Raw genomic sequence first — 19441 nt, 5'->3', positions numbered from 1 at the left:
TTGTCTTATTTCTAGTTAAAATGTCTAATTTTTAGTCAAAAAATCTCATTACACTTAAAACAAGAATCATTAACTGAAGAATAACTTGTTGTTTGACAATTTTCACCTGTTTCAAGTAAATTTTTACTTGAAATAAGTAGAAAAATCTGCCAGTGGAACAAGATTTTTTTGCTTGTAAAGAGAGGATAAATCAGATTTTCCTACTTATTTCAAGTGAAAATGTATTGAAACAGGTGAAAATTGTCAAATAAGTTATTTTTCTGGTGTTATTTTTCTGGTGATGACTCTAAATGTTGAAATAGCAGTAAAACCACATTCATTGATGAAATGACATAAGGGATGGAAAGGGGGGATGGCAGTTTTACAGGGGGATGATTTGGACCGTTTTTATTTCAGGGGGGGATGCCATCCCCCCTCATCCCCCCTCATCCCCCCTCAACTCCAGTACAGATTGTACCTGTTCAATGACTTGTCCCTTAACTGCATGTTTTCCTCCCTCTCTCTCTCTCTGCCCCCATATCCTGTATAAATATTGTCAATAAAAGTCACTATGGCCTTAACCGATGTGGGAAGAAGCTCCGGGGAGAACAAGCTGACTCCACACACACAGTTGTCTCCAGCTAGACCTTCTCTCTGCAAGGCTGCGATCCCGACCACCGAGCTGCCCCTTTCCAAGCACACCAGGAACATCAGGAACATCAGGAACATCAGGCTCTCGGTGTCGCTCTCTGTCGCGGTACGACAGTCCCCGATGTGAATCAGTCTCCCGCAGACAAGAAAAGCACATATCTGCGGGTGGATTTGTTCTTTTCCCTTTGCTTGAGATTCTTTAGGGTCCGGTGGTTTGTTGACCTCAGGACTTGAGCTTCGTGGGGCTGGATTCCAGATCTGCTCCGTGCTGCTGATGCTGCTGATGCAATCTTCTGGAGAGAGGACGCCCTGTAGGGTGGAGTTCGTGCAGCAAACGTTCCCGACGTCTGGAGGCCTGACGTGTCAACACAGGTCCAACACACATCACCTCACTTATTAGAGCAGCTTTTTTCTTTTTTCAAAACAGTTTATTAATTAGTTTAAGTTATTAGTTTAAATGTGGTTGCAGCTGGGGAGAATCTGTAAATGAACTCCCCCAATCAAATATTTCATATAAACAACGACATGCTTGGAGAAATACAGGGAATATTGTCAGTTATCTGGTTGGTTGTGCAGGAAGAGTAAAAGCTGTTCACAAACATAATCATGTCACCAAATGTTACTCACAGGTTCAGATCCTTTATTTAAAATCAAAAACAATGCAAAAACAGCTGTTTTTTTATTAATGCCTGATGATGCTCTGTCAGACATACCGTAACTTCCACAAATATACATCTATAAATATAAAAACAGTAATTCCCATTAATGTGCTGACCCTTGGGGAGGTAGTTCAGACACCTGGAGCAGTGTGTACTGATTACAATCACTCCATCTCATTTAAAGGAGAAAAACTCTCATCTATCATGTATACTCACATTCTCCAGGCCCGCTGGCACTATAATGTGTTTGTGGTTTCAGAGTTCCCGTCATACACTCCTCAATAACTCGGAATATGACTAATGATCAGTGTTGGGAAAGTTCACTTTAAAGATGAACTAGTTCAAAGTTCAGTTCACAAATTTTAAAATGAACTAGTTCAGTTCATAGTTCATAATTCAAAATTTTGAACTAAGTTCATGGTTCCAAAAATGAACTAGTTCATAGTTCTTTTTTTCCCCAATACGTTGCTGTGAGCTAGTATTTGTCAATTATTTTCACAGCCCATAGAAAACCAGAGACAGTAATTATTTTATCAGTTTTAACATTGAAACTATGTGTCAGATTCATCTTCTTATCAAATTTTGAATCCTTATACAACCAGGAACACTTTGTTGCCACCTATTCAGTCCACACTAGCAGCTGCAGCTTTCACCCCTACAGTATATTATCAAAAACACGAGGAAAAACTTGCTGCTTGAATGGTCTTTATTATGAAAATAAAAACAGGACTGTAGTCCTTAAGGTGAAATTGTTTTACTTTTCCAAACCTGTAAACAATTCACATCTAATTCCATTTCAGTCATACTAAAAAGAAACCTAAAGAAAACAATACTGGAAGAATATACCAGGCATACAAATACAAAGGAGACCATTATAAACTGCAGTATACTGTTAACAACAAAGTCCATGCTCCCGCTGCTCCGTGTCTGATGACGTATTTGTCAGCGCGACAGGTATAACAGTGGTTGCCAGATTGGGTGGTTATTCCGCTACATATTAAGGCTGTTTACGGCGAGTTTTAGCTGGGTTTCCACCTGGAAGGCTCTAAGGAAATCTGGCAACCTCTTGAATGAAGTTAAGGCTGAATTATGCTTCTGCGTCAAAACGACGCCGTGTCTACGGCGTGTGGTTTTTGTACACGCAGAGGACACGCCGTCACATGCGCCGTCAGTGACGTGCACCTCCCGAAAATTGTAACTACGCGTCGAGGAGACGCCGTCCACACGCAGACAGAGAGGGCTGTGATTGGTTCGTTTGAAAGCGAAGCATTTCCGGTTTCCGGTTTGAAGCAGTAGTGAACTTCCAGGGCTTTTTTCTTCGTTTATGTGTGATTTTTTTTGTTTTTGTTTTTTGCACAATAGTTGTCCTTATTTCTTTGATTTACTGTGACCGGAAAAAGTCGGATAAACCATTCAGAAAAAGATCGCTAACTAGTGGCCGCGGGGGGTACTGCACCGCGACCAAATGGAGAGACAGAGAAGTCTGAACAGTTCGTGACGGTGTCACGGGTGCGCCGTGTGCTCTGCGTGTGTGTGACGCAGAACCATACTCAGCCCTTTAAGGTGCGGGTATACTTCTGCGTCACACACACGCAGAGCACACGGCGCACCCGTGACACCGTCACGAATCGTTCAGAGTTCTCCGTCTCTCCATTTGGTCGCGGTGCAGTACCCCCCGCGGCCACTAGTTAGCGATCTTTTTCTGAATGGTTTATCCGACTTTTTCCGGTCACAGTAAATCAAAGAAATAAGGACAACTATTGTGCAAAAAACAAAAACAAAAATAATCCCATATAAACGAAGAAAAAAGCCCTGGAAGTTCACTACTGATTCAAACCGGAAACCGGAAATGCTTCGCTTTCAAACGAACCAATCACAGCCCTCTCTGTCTGCGTGTGGTCTGCGTCTCCTCGACGCGTAGTTACAATTTTCGGGACGTGCACGTCACTGACGGCGCATGTGACGGCGTGTCCTCTGCGTGTACAAAAACCACACGCCGTAGACACGGCGTCGTTTTGACGCAGAAGCATAATTCAGGCTTTATACTGTGAAAGAACGCCGTTCACACACACCAGAATGAACGCGTTCGCGTTCACGTTCATCAAGCGGAATTACAGTACGTTCAGTTCACGTTCATCCAAAATATGAACGAGTTCATGAACGATCGTTCATTGAACGCGTTCAGGCACAACACTGCTAATGATTATATCAAAGGAATCCAAATCTCTAGTTTTTGGTAAATAAGAACATTTGGTTTGAAACACTGTTTGATTACTGTTTTCTGGCCTGAGCCCAATAACGAAACCTAAATGTACATCTGATAGCTGTGGCTATGAACTGCACAGTGAAATCTCCTCTCCAGACTCATCTTTTTGTAACTCTGGTTGCGTTCGCCCTCGGAGTTACAATAGGTTCTTAGATTCTTAGATTAAGCAAAAGTGTGGAGGAGAGGTTTTAATCGTCAAATAGGATTTTAGTAATTATAGTGTGTCGTTAATAACTCAGGCAACGGTTAGTGGTGTCATTTATAACTTCCCTTCTCCGTTTGTGGGTTGATAATCCTGCAGATGACCTGTGTCGTTCAGCAGCCACAGATTTGTCACTGAACAACTGTCTTCGGACACCAGAATGAGCCGTTATTTATTAACAGACAAAGGAGAGAAAACTCAGCTTAAGGTCTGCTCAGCGGCCAGCTGGTAATAACCAGTCACGTAGTAATCATCATCAACTTTATTTGTGCAGACTTCAAGGTCCATTAAAAAACATACAGACACATAGAAACACTAAGAGAACATAAATACATAAAAAAAACAACAGCTACAACAAGAGACACTCTACCAGTGTCTCCAGAATGGAGACTGATATGTTCTTGTTGCACTGAGGCCGGGGTTAGCCAGCAGTTTGATAATAGAGTTTTGAGACTCGTCCAAACGACTCATAAATCTGTACATCAAGTTTTGTCAGGAGTGCATGAAAAGAATTAATGCCCATGTTACAGAACAATTCACTTGCACTGCTCCACAGGTGTCAAGTAACAAAGTACAAATACTTCGTTACCTTACTTAAGTAGAAATTTTGGTTATCTATACTTCACTGGAGTAATTATTTTTCAGACGACTTTTTACTTTTACTCCTTACATTTTCACACAATTATCTGTACTTTTTACTCGTTACATTTTAAAAACAGCCTCGTTACTCTATTTCATTTCGGCCTTTAAAAAAAAACTATCCAGTTAAATTGCTCCATCCGGATAGAGTGAATTTGGTTGTGGTTGTTTCAGATGTTCTTGTCCAGTTTTGTTCTTACATCCGTTCCCTCAGATTCCTGCAACTAAACTTGGATGTACATTCCAATAAAGGTTAGGATAAATGATAACATGCCTCTGAAGTTTGACTTTTTGCACCATTACAATACTTATAGGCAACTAGTCATCATATCTCCTGCTCTCTGAAACACATGTTAATGCTCAATAGTACACATATATGCTTCTTTAATATATTTGCATTATACTAAGAAGCATTCATTTCAATAGCTTTTGACCTTAATGGCTTTTTCCCCTTACATTACTTTTACTTTTATACTTTAAGTAGTTTTGAAACCAGTACTTTTATACTTTTACTTGAGTAAAAAACTTGAGTTGATACTTCAACTTCTACAGGAGTATTTTTAAACTCTAGTATCTATACTTCTACCTGAGTAATGAATGTGAATACTGAAGACACCTCTGCACTGCTACTCCTAATGAATTAGTGTTGACTGTGTGATCGTTTAGGTTTTGGAGCTCAGGTTGATGCAGATTAATGGAAGGGGATTCCAGGCAGAAGGAACATCTGTGGCAGCCTGTTGAAACATGTTCACCTTAGCTCAGGAGACCTCAGGAGACCTTAGATGACCTCAGGTGGCTTTTTATGAACGCTCCTGAGCAGTATTTAAAGAAATTAGGTACTGTGTATCATTGTGCTTTGCGTTTTATCACCGGTTGCAGCTTTCAGGTACATCACTGTTTTTTGTTGCTGCTGCCACTTGTCCTTCTTTGCCTGTCCGTAGACTCTCCCACTGGCTGACCTTTATTTATAAATCCATTTTGGGACGTCTCCCTACATATTTGTGCGTGCACATGTGTAGAAACGTCAGCCATTATGAACCTGCGCTCACAGAACTTTATTCAAATGCAGGTCCCGAGAGCCAGAACTGAACTGGGTAAAAAGGCGTTCAAGTTTTCTGCCCCGTCAACCTGGAATGATGCGCAGAAGGACTTGAAATTGGTTGATCTAGTATCCTTGGGTAAATTCAAATACATTTTAAAAGACAGAGAAATTAGCTCTCTCGGTTCTTGTGACTGCCCCGTTGTGTAAATTTGACTATTGTTTCCCCGGAATGTGTGACTGACTGTCTGTGTTTGTATGTATTGTTTTATTGTTTTTATGCTGCCATTTTGGCCAGGTCACTCTTGGAAAAGAGGTTTTAATCTCAATGAGTTTTTTACCTGGTTAAATAAAGGATATAAAAAGGTGACCTCAGGAAACCTCAGGAGACCTCAGGCAGAGGTGGGTAGTAACAAGTTACATTTACTCCGTTACATTTACTTGAGTACGTTTTGGGAAATGTTGTACTTTTAGGAGTAGTTTTGAGTCACTATACTTTTTACTTTTACTTGAGTAGATTTGTGAAGAAGAAACTGTTTCTCTTACTCCGCTACATTAGGCTATGTTGACCTGTTACTTTTATTTTATCCCTTTTATCCACGTACGCATCAATCTCATGACATCACTGGGTGATTCTTTGGGAAAAATGTTTGTTTTTGCATGTTTTGTCACATATACAGACTCAAACACACACAGAGTTTCTATGAGTTCATGGGCTTGTTCTAGTTCTGCCTGGTTAAAAAAGAAAAGTACAAAGGCTTGAAATTTTGTGCTACTTGTGCTTAATTTATTTTTTTATTCTGTTATTATTTTATTTATTAAAGTACTTGAATTTACTTTAAGATTATTTAAATTTCAGCTATGTTTTATTCATTTTAATTTATTTTATTATTTTATTGATTTAATTTGCCTGAAGATGATTATTTTGTACTTTTGTCTGTTTGAATGGTTGTGTTAAAAAAATAAATCAGGCGTTACTCAACAGTTACTCAGTACCTGAGTAGTTTTTTCACCAAGTACTTTTTTACTTTTACTCAAGTAATTATTTGGATGAATACTTTTTACTTCTACTTGAGTCATATTATTCTGAAGTAACAGTACTTTTACTTGAGAAAAATCTAAGACCTCAGGAGACCTCAGAGCCAGCGGGGTTGGACCCAGCTCCTTCAGGCGGGGACAGAAGTGGCTGCTCCGGCTGCTCCGGTGTAGTTCAGCTCAGCTGGAGCAGGTTCTCCTCTTCTCCCCAGGGACCCTGAGCTGGTCCTGGTGGTCTTTTAATACAAATGAGAGCACAAAAAGCCAAATCATCCTTAAGGTAACAATACCAGACACTTACCATCACAAACAGCACTGCAGATGTATAAACCTAAACTACACAAGCTCCTAATCCTGCACATCTATGGTTTCATATCATTTAACTGATGAGGTACCGTATTTTCTGGACTATAAGCCGCACCTGCATATAAGCTGCATCCGCTCTATTTAAAAAAAAAGAAGATATGCAAGCCGCAGATATTTATGTTGTTAGATTAGATATTTAGTACATGTACAGAAGGATTTAGAACTGTAAATGATGTACATGTTTGTACCTAAATAGATCCTTTCCTAACAGTGTCTTTTAACACGGCAGCAATTTTACTGATTAAAACGGGACAGAACCAAGAGAAAATAACCGGTATTTATTTATCTATTTATCTGTTTGAAATCTGCTTCTACTTCTATCTGCTAAAGAAGAAGTAGCGTATTCTTCTTTGCATTTATTTTATCTTAGTTTTGATTCTAATTCTGGTTAGAGCGCCCCGAGCGGTGGAAGAAAAATCCACAGAATAGAAACCTTTGTATAAGCCGCATGGTTGAAAACCTATGAAAAAAGTAGAGGCTTATAGTCCAGAAAATATAGTAAGTTAGTTTGTCTTTTGAGTAATTTGACAGATATATTTTTGTTTGTTCATGCATACTTTGTTTTTGTTTCCATCGACTTTTCTTCATATAATATTTATTTGAATGTCTGATCAATACTGCTTACAGCTTTAATCATTATTGTTTTTGACCACCTCCTGTCCATGTCATTGAGTACATCTCTTCTTTCATTGTTTTGACCCTGTTTTATGTTGCAATTCAATTCAAATTCAGTTCAGATGTCGTTCATTGATCCCTGAGGGCAGATCTGTGGCTGCAGCAGTCATGATGCAAGTCTCTGGTAAGAGTAAGAGTGGCTGTAGATGTTTCTGGGTGGACGGTCTCCTGCAGCGCTGCTCTGCAACAAGAACCTCCATCAAGACTCTGCACGTTTGCTTGTTTTCTTAACACAGTCATCTTCGTGTGTTTATTGGATCTGCACCAGACAATTTCTTTTATTTATTATTGTACTCTTCATTACAAAACTAGTGGACTTTCAGCTGTGGACCAGCACAGCTATTGAAAATGTGTACTATTATAATATTAAACAACTTTCAAACCATCTGAAGAGAATAGAAAATTAAAAATGAAACAATTCCACATGTGAAACTTTTTCACAGCTTTTTCACATTGAGTTATCCCTCCATCATAAACAAAGTCCTACCTTTGTCCTGACGGCTGTTCTTGATTATGAGTCTGGCTTGTTTTACTCTTCCTTTGTCACATTTGTTGTCAAACTAAAATCATTTTCCGTGTCAGGAGCAGACTAAACAAGTCATTTTCCCAAGCATGTTAGTTTAGAAACTCGCCAAGTCGTTGAATTTACCATGAAACTAAGTTTTGTGTTTTACCTCCCTCTAGTGGCCAAAACCAAACACAACCTTAAATCTCATCTTAAAACTCATTCTTACTCACCAGCATTTAACTCGCCATGATTGTTGTATTTCATTTAAGTGTTTTATGTTTCACGTTGTCCTGTTTTGTTTTTTATATTTTCTTTCACTTGTCCAGCACTTTGGTCAGCTGTTTTTTAAAGTGCTTTATAAATAAACCTGAACTTGAATAGATAAAACTTTTGTTTTTCTCCTCCTTCCCCCTCACATTCTTGAATGATCTGAAGACAGACACTAATATTATAATATCATTATCCTTATTAGCTCATTCTCCACCCTCTCCACCCAACTGAGAATCATGTTATTTTTCTTCTGTATGCAGGTTTTATGTTTATAGTCTGTCTCTCCCAGAATGTTCTTTGAGAGTTCTTTGTAGTTTTTGTTTTTTCTTTCTTTTCTCCTTTTCTTCTCTCAATATTTTTACTTAAAATGAAAAAAACTGGATGGCGGATAAGAATATATCTGCTTTTACTTTGTGATTTGTACTGCTATACCCAGTACTCGAGTTATAAAAAAAAACAATCAGGGGGGATGGTGGATTTTATCATATGGGGACAGATAATTTGTGCTGATTACAAATAATATAATATATTACAAATAATAGCAGTGACCAAAACACCTGCAGAAATACTGCAGGAATGACATAGCAGCAGTTAAATGCAGCCTTCTGTAAGCTTTAAATATCCACTGGACTTACATCAAATACATCAAAACACAACAATAAAAAACAGTTTTCTGAACTTATCAATATGACTCTGTCCTTCACAGGATAAGTAAAATGGATCACTGCAAAAACTCAAAATCTTTACAAGAATATTTGTCTTATTTCTAGTTAAAATGTCTCATTTTAGTAAAAAAAAATCTTATTACACTTAAAACAAGACTCATCACTGGAAAAAACAACAATTTTCACCTGTTTCAAGTAGATTTTCACTTAAAATAAGTAGAAAAATCTGCCAGTGGAACAAGATTTTTTTGCATGTAATGAGAAGATAAATCTTGTCCCACTGGCAGATTTTTCTACTTATTTCAAGTGAAAATGTACTTGAAACAGGTGAAAAATGTCAAATAAGTTATTTTTCTGGTGTTATTGTAGCGCCCCACTCTCACATTATTTTTCTGGTGATGACTCTAAATGTTGAAATAGCAGTAAAACCACATTCATTGATGAAATGACATAAGGGATTGAAAGGGGGGATGGCAGTTTTACAGGGGGGATGATTTTGACCGTTTTTATTTCGGGGGGATTCCATCCCCCCCTCAACTCCAGTACTGGCTATACCTAAATAAAGAATAAAAAAAAAAAAAACCTGAACTTAAACTTGAACCAGAAGGTCTGCACATGAGCGGGTTCTCCACCTGCTGCATGTTGGTCCTGAACACGTCTGGCTCTGTAAAGTTCTGTAAATCTGCAATAAAGACACCCAAACAGCATCTGAAATTGAAATCACATTTATTTTCCTTTCTGGAGTTGATTTACTTAAAACTTAACCCTTTGTGTACAGTACATTTTATTCCCCAAATGCATCTTCTTTTGTTTCCCTCTCACTGTCGTCTGACTGTATTCCTACACACTCGTTCACACACAGACACTCCCACGGCCCGCCCGGCCAGTGCACCCGCCCGGGCCGGAGCCGGTACAGTCTGCAGGACATCCGCGCACGCGCAGCCTTGAATACCGAGTGCAGAGGGGGAGAAGTCGTCCCAGCTTCTCCATTGGTCCCCTTTCAGCCCTCCTCACTCCAGTCTTTAGTGTACCAGGATGTGACCGCCGCGTCGCCGGAACCCTCCTCGTGTTTTTCCCGGTCACTCGCCAGAGCCACGGCTGCAGCGTTCTCACCAGCACCAAAGTTTCAGCTCGGAGAAACTTACAAAGGAAATAAAAAATACTCTAAAGATTCACCTTGCAGGACTGCAAATACAGAAATGCACAGAGCAATTCAAATACATAGCATCAAAATTTGAACTCAAATCACAATAAAAGGAAGTAAGATCACTTATTTTTAACTACCCTGCTAACAGAACTGCTGATAGCTCTATCAGCACCAGCAGTTGTTTAAGTATATGTAGTAATATAGTTAGTATCTATACTCCATAACATGGTTGGGCTAGCGTTTGGATCAAACAGTCATATTTCAAGCATGAGCAACGCCGGAACAAACTTAGAAAAGGCTGCCAAACCTACATGGACCCTTTACTTAACATATGACTCGTAGATGGATATGAAAAACAAAAAAAAAAGAAGAAGAAAATCAAAAGATAAGACAATCAACCCAACATCAGATGTGTGTCCGTCCTCAAAAGCCCTACGTAGACTCTGGTTTGGTTTGTGTTCATGTCGAGTTGGACTAAAGGAATCCTACAGTAATGTCAGTCCCGGGAGGCCCGGCCCACGAGCCCCGGGGAGCTCCGCGCGGGCCCAGAAACCCCGCCGGTTCAGTCCGTTGTTCTGCCGTAGCTTTGCACCCTCAGGTCCGATGTAAACAGCTTGTACAGAGGCGACACAGGGAAGTAAACAGACTCTTTGGCACATCCTCACGCGGCGGCGGATGCAAGTGAAGTCCAGATCGGACAACGATAGACGGGATCAAATATGAGCTCGTTTTTGAGCAAAGGAGACGTCTTCCTATCAGGCAAAAGTTACTTCAGTCTTTCTCTTACAAACGGGGAAATACATGCACACTTTAGTACGTATGCAAAACACACACACACACACATACACGCGCGCTCACGCAAACACACACCACACTGGGGACTTACCTTCAAAACATTAGAAAAAGGTCTTACTTGACCTTTTGAAATGACCTAACTCACCACATTCAGATGCAGAAACAATAAATAAATTATTTGGGTCACATTGAAAAATGGCAGGAAGAAAAATGGCAACACGGAACGGAGACACTGAAATGTGGAACGCCAAGCTTTATGGCTCATGGCTCCGTGTTTCCCAACTCTCAAAGGTCAAGGGGGGTTTAGGGGGGGGGGGGGTTAATGCCCTCCACACAAGAGCAGCTTCGTCTGCTGGGACAGCAGGCTGTGGAGGGCACACGTAAAGACTACGAACGCCGTCGCAGCCAGGGCCACGTGATTGTGTATGAGTGTGTGCATATAAGTTAGAAGTAGGTGCTTTGAGTTACATTCAGGCTAAATGTTTGTTTTTTTTGGAGGGGAGGGGGCTGTTACAATCATTAATCCCAAAAAGTTGGAACGGCGTGTAAAAAATTAAATGTAATGATTTACAAACCTCGTAAATTCATCATTTATTTAATATAAGGTCTCATTTTCCCATTTTATGAAAAATATTGGCTCATTTTGAATTTGATGGCAGAAACACTTCCTTAAAAGGCTGGAAAGGGCTGGAAAAGCAGGAAATACCTGCAGATTATTCTGTTCATTAGCAACCAGTCAGAAGCAGAGCTGGGCGTGAAAAGAGGCTCCCCAAACTGCACGTACAACTTTAAAAAAAACACGCTCAGAATAAAGCAGACGCCCGCTTCATCTGTAGTACGTGACCCCCCCAGAATCTGGGGGAGTCTCTGTGTGCAGGACGAGGCTGAAGACGAGACTAAAGCTCAGGTAAAATGGACTGAAACCGGCCTGAAACCACGAACCCTCCGGACTGACGGGGTGGAGGAACGTTGATCTGGTTCTCAGGTAAGGAGGAGACCTGAGCTCGGTGCAGACTTGGGTAGGAGCCCCGATCCCACTGAGCGGCACAGCTCGGTGTGATCTGGCTGCAAAGTGACCCCCAATCGATTAACATGGAGGAAGAAGAACGAGGCTCAGATCAGAAGGAACAACGGCACACTCTGGACTCTTTATGCCAACAAGAAGCGGATTGTTCAAGTCTTCAGGGTAATCTTCACGCCATGTGCTCCTTTGTGCAACAGTCACATGACTGCAGTGTTTCTAGCTTCAACTTGAAGTAACGCGGTTCACCTTTCAAGGTCTCGCTGCTTCACAGATTTGCATTGTGTTCTGCATTCTGATTGGCTAAACAGTCTCCCCGCTTCTTCACTTCCTGTGTGTCAATAACGTTACGGTTTAATATGTACATGTACGTAAAACAGCTTGCCAAATTTAAGTTTGCAAATTTTCTCCAAAACCCATAATGTCGACAAAACCTTCTGCACTGATTTTCCTGTTCAAATCTAATTACTCGGGTCGCGGTGGGACGGTGCTGATCTCCGCAATTTGAAAAAGAAAAAAAGAAAAAAGAAAAGGTTGCTACTTCACGGGTTCTTTTTGGAATTGCTGTATACAGGATTCAGAGCAACACGTGCACCCATCCATGATGTAGTTGTAAGGCAGGGGTCGGCAACCCAAAATGTTGAAAGGCCATATTGGACCAAAAATACAAAAAACAAATATGTCTGGAGCTGCAAAAAAAGAAAAGTCTTGTATTAGCATGAAGGCAAATGGCGAAAGGCGAAATGTCGAGAAAAAAGTCGAAATGTTGAGGAAATAGTCAGAATTTGGAGAAAAAAGTCGAAATGTCGAGAAAAAAGTCGAAATAAAAAAAGGAAAAAAGAAAAAAAAGAGAAAAAAGAAAAAAAGAGAAAAAAGGAAAAAGAAGAAAAAAAAGAGAAAGGAGAAAAAAAAAAAGGGTCAAACATTTCTGAAAAAGCTCCATGGAGCCACTAGGGCGGCGCTTAAGAGCCACATGAGGCTCTAGAGCCGCGGGTTGCCGACCCCCGTTCTAAGAGAAGGCCCTGCATCTTCCAGCTACGCCCCCGTGGTTGCCGGGGAGTCCAGGAGCTATAGTGGAGCGCCTGCTTTCAGCAGCTGAAAACATCTGGCACACGATGAGCCGGGATTACTGAGAAGCTGAAACCTCCAGCTGTTGCTGGAGCTGTTTAACCAGGAGACGAACCTCAGCCCACCCCAACCTCTGCCATCAAACCCAAAATGACCTTTGGTTCTTGTAACTTTCCTCAGTTTTAACATCTGAAACGATTTCTGTTTCCTATTGTGAGACTTGTGAATCATCACATTGTTTTTATTTACATTGTACAGAGTCCCAACTGTTTTGAGATTGTGTTTGTACTCGAAGGGCCTTTTTGTCCCTTCTTGGGTGTGCTTCCACTCTGCTCCGAATCAACCTGGACCCTGCCGACCCACGTTGGCCCGCTTGAAAAATAAGCTTTCCTGTAAGTGCTGAATGACAACTTTAAAAGTGCCTTTTGTTTTTTTTCCTCTTAACACCAAGTGTTACCACATATTTATAGTCTCGAACACAAGACTGGCATGATTAGAAATGTCATTTTAATCTCAGTCAGGACCTTTTTAAAGTGAGAAGCTGAAGCCAAAACCGCCAGCGCGCTGGCAGGAACAGAGACGGTATCGTTTAAGTCTTAGAAACGCGGAGAGCTTCGCGAGGAGACGTGTGGAGGGGAAGACCGTAGCGGAGCGGCGGGGTCTGGAGCTGGACCGGTACCGCGTGGAACCCCCACGTCTCCCGCGTCGACGGGACTCGTAACTCGTACAGTAATAAACAACATTCAGTATAAAGAAGGCAAACACAAAACATTGGTTCATCTCTCCTCGTGACCTTGGACAGTTCCCATAAATCACCCATCCTCCATCCACAGGCGAGCCAGGGGAAGCTGCGTTCCCATGGCAACGGGGTTCAGTAACAGTCTGGAGCTGCTTCAAAAAGGTGCTTGGGGGCTCCGAGGGCTGTTCAGAGGGAGAACGCTCCTCCTAAACAACACTTGGTGAAGGCCGGGGGGAAAGAAACGGGCGGACAAATGTGAACGGGGGAGTAAAACCAAAAGGTGCGGGAGGGGACAGTTGGGCGACGGGCGTCAGCTTACACGGGCTGGGTGGGGACGGGGACGGGGGCTGGAATCAGGGCGGGCTGCTCCTCCGACACCGCTACTCTCTCGGCGGCGGGAGCGCACTTGGCGGGAGGCGAGGGGAAGGGGCTCTCGGGCGCCGCGGGCCGGGTGGGGGTGGAGGTGGTTCTGGAGGTAGAGGTGGAGGCCGGGGCCGGGGCCGGGGCGTCGGCGGGGGCTGCTTTGGGGGCAGCAGGCTTGCTGTAGTTCATCTTGAGGATGTGCTGCTGGAGGTGTCTGATCCAGTCCTCCTGCACCGACAACGGACCGTGAAACTCCACCTCACAAAACCTGACGGAGGAAAAAAACACTTTTAGCTGCTGAAATGATCACAGCATCAATCCAGGCTGCAGCAAAGACACAGTGGATATAAAAAGTCTACACACCCCTGTTCAAGTGCCAGGTTTTCCTGATGTAAAAGAATGACAGCAAGACAAATTATTTCACAACTTTTTCCACCTTTAATGTACGGAGGAGTATTAGGGCCAGGCTGGAGAAAAATACAAATATTTTAGGAGGAGGAAGATTTTTTTTTTTCATTATGCACTTTGAGAAGTACAATTTTGAGAAAAAAGTTGAAATGTCGAGATTAATGTTGAAGTACAATTTCAAGAAAAAAGTCGAAATGTTGAGATAAAAGGCAAAATTTCGACTTTATTCTTGAAATTGTATTTCAACATTAATCTCGACATTTTGACTTTTTTCTCGACATTTCGACTTTTTTCTCGAAGTGCACAAGAAAAAAAAATCTTCCCCTCTTAAATATTTTTTCTCCTCCATGGCCCTAATACTCTTCTGTAAGACTTATAACCTGTACAACACAATTTAGAAACAAACTGAAACCTTTAAAGGGGAAAAATAACATAAAAACATAAAAGACAAATTATTTTTCCACCTTTAATGTGACCTTTAACCTGTGCAATGCAATTGAAAAACAAACTGAAACCTTTCAGGGAGGTAAAAATAAACAACTGAGATAATGTGGTTGCATAAGTGTGCACACCCTTTTATAATTGGGGATGTGGCCGTGTTCAAATGTAACCAATTACATTCAAACTCATGTTAAATTGGAGCCAGCACACACTAGTCACCAAATAAAGTAATTCTGATCAACCCTGAATAAAGTTCAGCTGTTCTAGGAGGCTTTTCCTGACATTTTTGTAGCCACATCTTCCAGCACAAGCCATGGTCCGCAGAGAGCTTCCAAAGCATCATCTCATTATTCAAAGATATCAGTCAGGTGAAGGCTACAAAACAATCTCCCATCTTCTAGGGTGGCAGGACTAAAGCCTTATCTTATAAAGAAAAACATCAAAGCCCGGCTAAACTTAGCAAAAAGACATTTGAAATCTCCCAAACGCATGTGGGAAAATGTTTTATGGTCTGATTAAACCAAGGTTGAACTTTTTGGGCATAACTCCAAAAGGTATTTGGAGCAAAAACAACACTGCTCATCACCATAAGAACACCATACCCACAGTGAAGCACGGTGGTGGTGGAAGCACCATGCGCTTTGGTCCTGTTTTTCCTCAGCTGGAACTGGGGCCTTAGTCAGGAGGAGGGAATTATGAACAGTTCCAAATACCAGTCAGTGTCGGCACAAAACCGTCAGCCGTAGGTCAGAAAGCTGAAGATGAAGAGGAACTTCATCTTTCAGCACGACAATGACCCAAAGCTCACATCTAAATCAACCCCAGAATGGCTTCACTGGAATAACATTAAGGCTTTGGAATATGGCCTGAATCCCATCAACATCGGTGGGGTGAGCTGACGAGGGCTGTGCACAGGAGAAGTCTGTCAGATTTGGAGCGGTTTTGCAAAGAAGATCAAGATGTGCCACGCTGATAGGCTCCTACCCAAAAAGACTGAGTGCTGTAATAAAAGCCAAAGGTACTGCAACAAGTTTTAGTTTAAGAGTGTGCATATTTATACAAACACGTTATTTTACGTTTTTATGTTATATTTTTCCCCTTTAAAGGTTTCAGTTTGTTTTTCAATTGTGTTGTACAGGTTATAAGTCTTACGGAAGAGTATTAGGGCCATGCAGGAGAAAAAATATTTGAGAGGGGAAGATTTTTTTTTTTATAGTGCACTTTGAGGAAAAAAGTTGAAAATGTCGAGATTGATGTTGAAATACAATTTCAATAATAAAGTCGAAACTTCGTGAATAAAGTCAAAATTTCGCCTTTTTTCTCAACATTTCAACTTTTTTCTCGAAATTGTACTTAAACATTAATCTCGACATTTTGACTTTTTTCTCAACATTTTTCTCAGAATTGTACTTTTATTATTAGTATTATACTCTTCCGTACATTATTCGTCTTGCTGTCATAATTTTACATCAGGAAAACCTGGTATTTGAACAGGGGTGTTTAAACTTGTTATATCCACTGTAAATCCCAATCTGAAGCGGTTAGGAAACATCTGCACCACAGTTGCATCAGAGCCCCCCCCCCGTGTGGAGCCGTCACTCACCGGCACTTCAGGGTGTAGAACTTGCCCTCCAGCTTGACCAGCGGGTAGGAGGGGGGTTTGGGCACCAGCGCGGGGACGGTGCCTGTGCGTGGAGGGTTGGGAGTGTCCCTGTCCGTCCCGTCTGGACAGGACGGGTGCTTCAACGGCCGGCGCTCACAACCTTAGCAGGAGGACAATCAGGAGGCTCAGGTTTAGAGAAATATCAGTCTTTAGTTGGTGATTAAACTAAGGGTTACTCATTTTTTGTTTGCAAGTGTAGTAGGATAAATATTAGCATTAGATTCAACCCTTTTCTCTGTTTTTTTAATGAGCTATCAACATTTTCAACTGTCAAATCTTTTAGAAACATTAATAAAAGCTTCAATCTTTATTTTTCTATCATAAATGACTGAATAAGGCTCTTTAGCAGTAAAAACAACCAATCCCTGGTCACGTATTTGGCCTGAATAACAGAGGGAAGACCGGACACTACTACATGGGAGTGGCTTCCTCGATGGGAGCAGAGGGGCTGCACACTGATCCCACCGTGGTCACATTGCTGGTATTTCTCACACATTACACGCGGTTCAGGAGGTTTAACGATTTGTTCCAGCAGACTGAGGCGGTTAAGCCCTTCTCACTTGGACGACACGCGAGCAAAGCCTTCTCATCCTTCAGCCCACACAGCCTCTCCAAGCTTCAGCCTGTGTCTGCAGCGCTGCACGCTGCAGCGCTGCACGCTGCAGCGCTGCACGCTGCACGCTGCTGCGCTGCACGCTGCACGCTGCTGCGCCAGGTTTTTGAAGCTGAAACGGGCTTGAATGATCCCCACTAGATCCAGGACTCTATAGCTACAGGTGGATAACGTCAACACCCCCACCCTCATAATAACGGCACTTATTGCTCCACCCAGGTGCCTGTTTGTGCGGTTTTTCATCAAGACTGAGGACCTACTGATTTTTGCAAAAATATCATGCATGCACATTTTCCAGGCATCACCTGCTCCACCTCCAATGGGTTCATCTTTAGGTTAAAGTGAGAAACACCACTGAGAGAGTAGGGACCTATGGTTTCCGCAATCACGGAATTGTGGACAGAATCGCGGAATTGAGCAATAAAAACGGAATGTACTTTTTAATGCGGAATATCGTGGAAAATTACTTAATTTGACTGAAATGCTGTTATCATGGGGAAGAGGACCGTAAAACCCAAGGGGAATTTTAGCGGAGGGACGCTAATCTGCGTGACACAGCGCTGAAATTTCCCCGCGCCCCCTTTTGTTCCAAACATGTGAGCATGGTGAAGTGACTTCAAAATAATCAGCCTTTGTCGGCGAAACAATTAAGGAACACGACGCTGACGCCTACATGTACTTTATTGGTGATGTTTCTGGGAAACCTAGACCAGGTTTTCCTAAAAATTTAAAATATGTTTAAAATTTTAAAGTAGTAAAAGTAATTTGTTTTTGTAAAGACAACTTAAGTTTACTGCATTCGAGTGTATTGTTTTTAGATTGTACTAATATCTACTTTGTAGCAATATATACAGTAGTCTGAAGTTGAGTGTTACTTTTGTTTATAAAGTCCTTTATTTTTTTATTGTAGAAAAAGCTAATTGAGCACTTTATTTTTTTTTGTATGTAATGTTATTTGTTTTTACTGAAAATGCTCAGAAGCTTTCCAGTTCAAACTATCGAGGTAAAGTGTGCAATATTACGGTATGTTGCACCAATAAATGTGTTAATTTCCATCGAAGTAGTCTTTAATTTAATTCATTAACATTAAAAACAAATTTTATTGATGGCAAAATAAGAGTAAAAAAGGTAAAAATTGGAATAAAATGGAATTGCCTAAAAAGAAAAAACGTCAAAAACGTAATTTGGGGAAAAATAAAATGGATTTCATCGGGCCCTAAAAGAGGCTGGCCTGGTCCTGCAGCTCTCTTCCTTACGTACAATCTACTTCTTATTCGTTTCACAGCTTTTTTTAGTCATAAATCAAAAACATTTGATGATGCCAGGTTTTGCTTACAAGATCACAACCGTCATCGAGCAACAATCACACATTTCAAGGGAACGTTGGTGAGTGGAGCTGCTGCCGTGGTTAAATACTGTATATTGATGTTTTTAGAATAACAACCCTATAAAAGTGAACCTTGCAGGCATCACATTGCCAAATCCCCCCCTAGATAGTCAGATCTGCAGGTGCAGTGCAGGACGGTGCAGTGCAGACAGCGCCACCTACCTCTGGGCAGCCGGACGTTGAGCTCGCTGCGAGCCACCTGGGCCGAGAGGCCTCTGGAGAGCCGCGACGCGCTGGGGCTGCTGTGGCCGGGCCGGGCCGGGCCGTCCTGGAAGCTTGTACCGGCGTCCTCCTCCGCCGCTTTGGAAGCGCCGCGGCCGGCCTCGCGGCTCACGGGCCGGACCAGGCTGACGGCCAGAGAAGACGACCACGAGGAAGAGGACGAAGATGAGGAGGGGGCTTTCTGTGGGGAGATCGGAGGGACGTGATCAGAACCCGTCGGCTGACTGAGAGCTGAACATTTAAAATGAACTAAAACTCTTTTTCCTGGCTGAAATGTCTTCACTGTCACGTATAGTTAAAGGGGACCTATTATGAAAAACAGGTTTTCTCTTGCTTTAACATATACAGTGGGGAGAACAAGTATTTGATACACTGCCGATTTTGCAGGTTTTCCCACTTGAAAAGCATGTAGAAGTCTGTAATTTTTATCATAGGTAGGCTACTCTTCAACTGTGAGTGACGGAATCTAAAAAAAAAAATCCAGAAAATCACATTGTATGATTTTTAAGTAATTAATTTGCATTTTATTGCATGACATAAGTATTTGATACATCAGAAAAACAGAACTTAATATTTGGTACAGAAACCTTTGTTTGCAATTACAGAGATCAGACGTTTCC

The 19441-nt window shown here is 41.6% G+C and overlaps 1 protein-coding gene across 2 annotated transcripts in view; it reads right to left on the bottom strand.

The window, feature by feature from the left end:
• Nucleotides 1-9663: 9663 nt before the first annotated feature.
• wizb (WIZ zinc finger b) overlaps nt 9664-19441 on the bottom strand; it is a 52248-nt gene continuing 42470 nt past the window's right edge. For both annotated transcript variants that reach the window (XM_061712315.1, XM_061712316.1), the window contains exons 15-17: nt 18762-19002; nt 16540-16699; nt 9664-14355 (exon numbers count right to left, since the gene is read on the bottom strand). In XM_061712315.1, coding sequence (XP_061568299.1) covers nt 14040-14355; nt 16540-16699; nt 18762-19002 — 717 coding nt within the window. In that variant the 3' untranslated portion in view covers nt 9664-14039. The remainder of the gene's footprint in view (nt 14356-16539; nt 16700-18761; nt 19003-19441) is intronic.

This window comes from Cololabis saira, chromosome 21 (genome assembly GCF_033807715.1).
Source record: "Cololabis saira isolate AMF1-May2022 chromosome 21, fColSai1.1, whole genome shotgun sequence".
Classification (NCBI taxonomy): domain Eukaryota; kingdom Metazoa; phylum Chordata; class Actinopteri; order Beloniformes; family Belonidae; genus Cololabis; species Cololabis saira.
The sequence above is the reverse complement of the archived record's forward strand: the minus strand, read 5'-3'. Positions and strand labels throughout refer to the sequence as shown.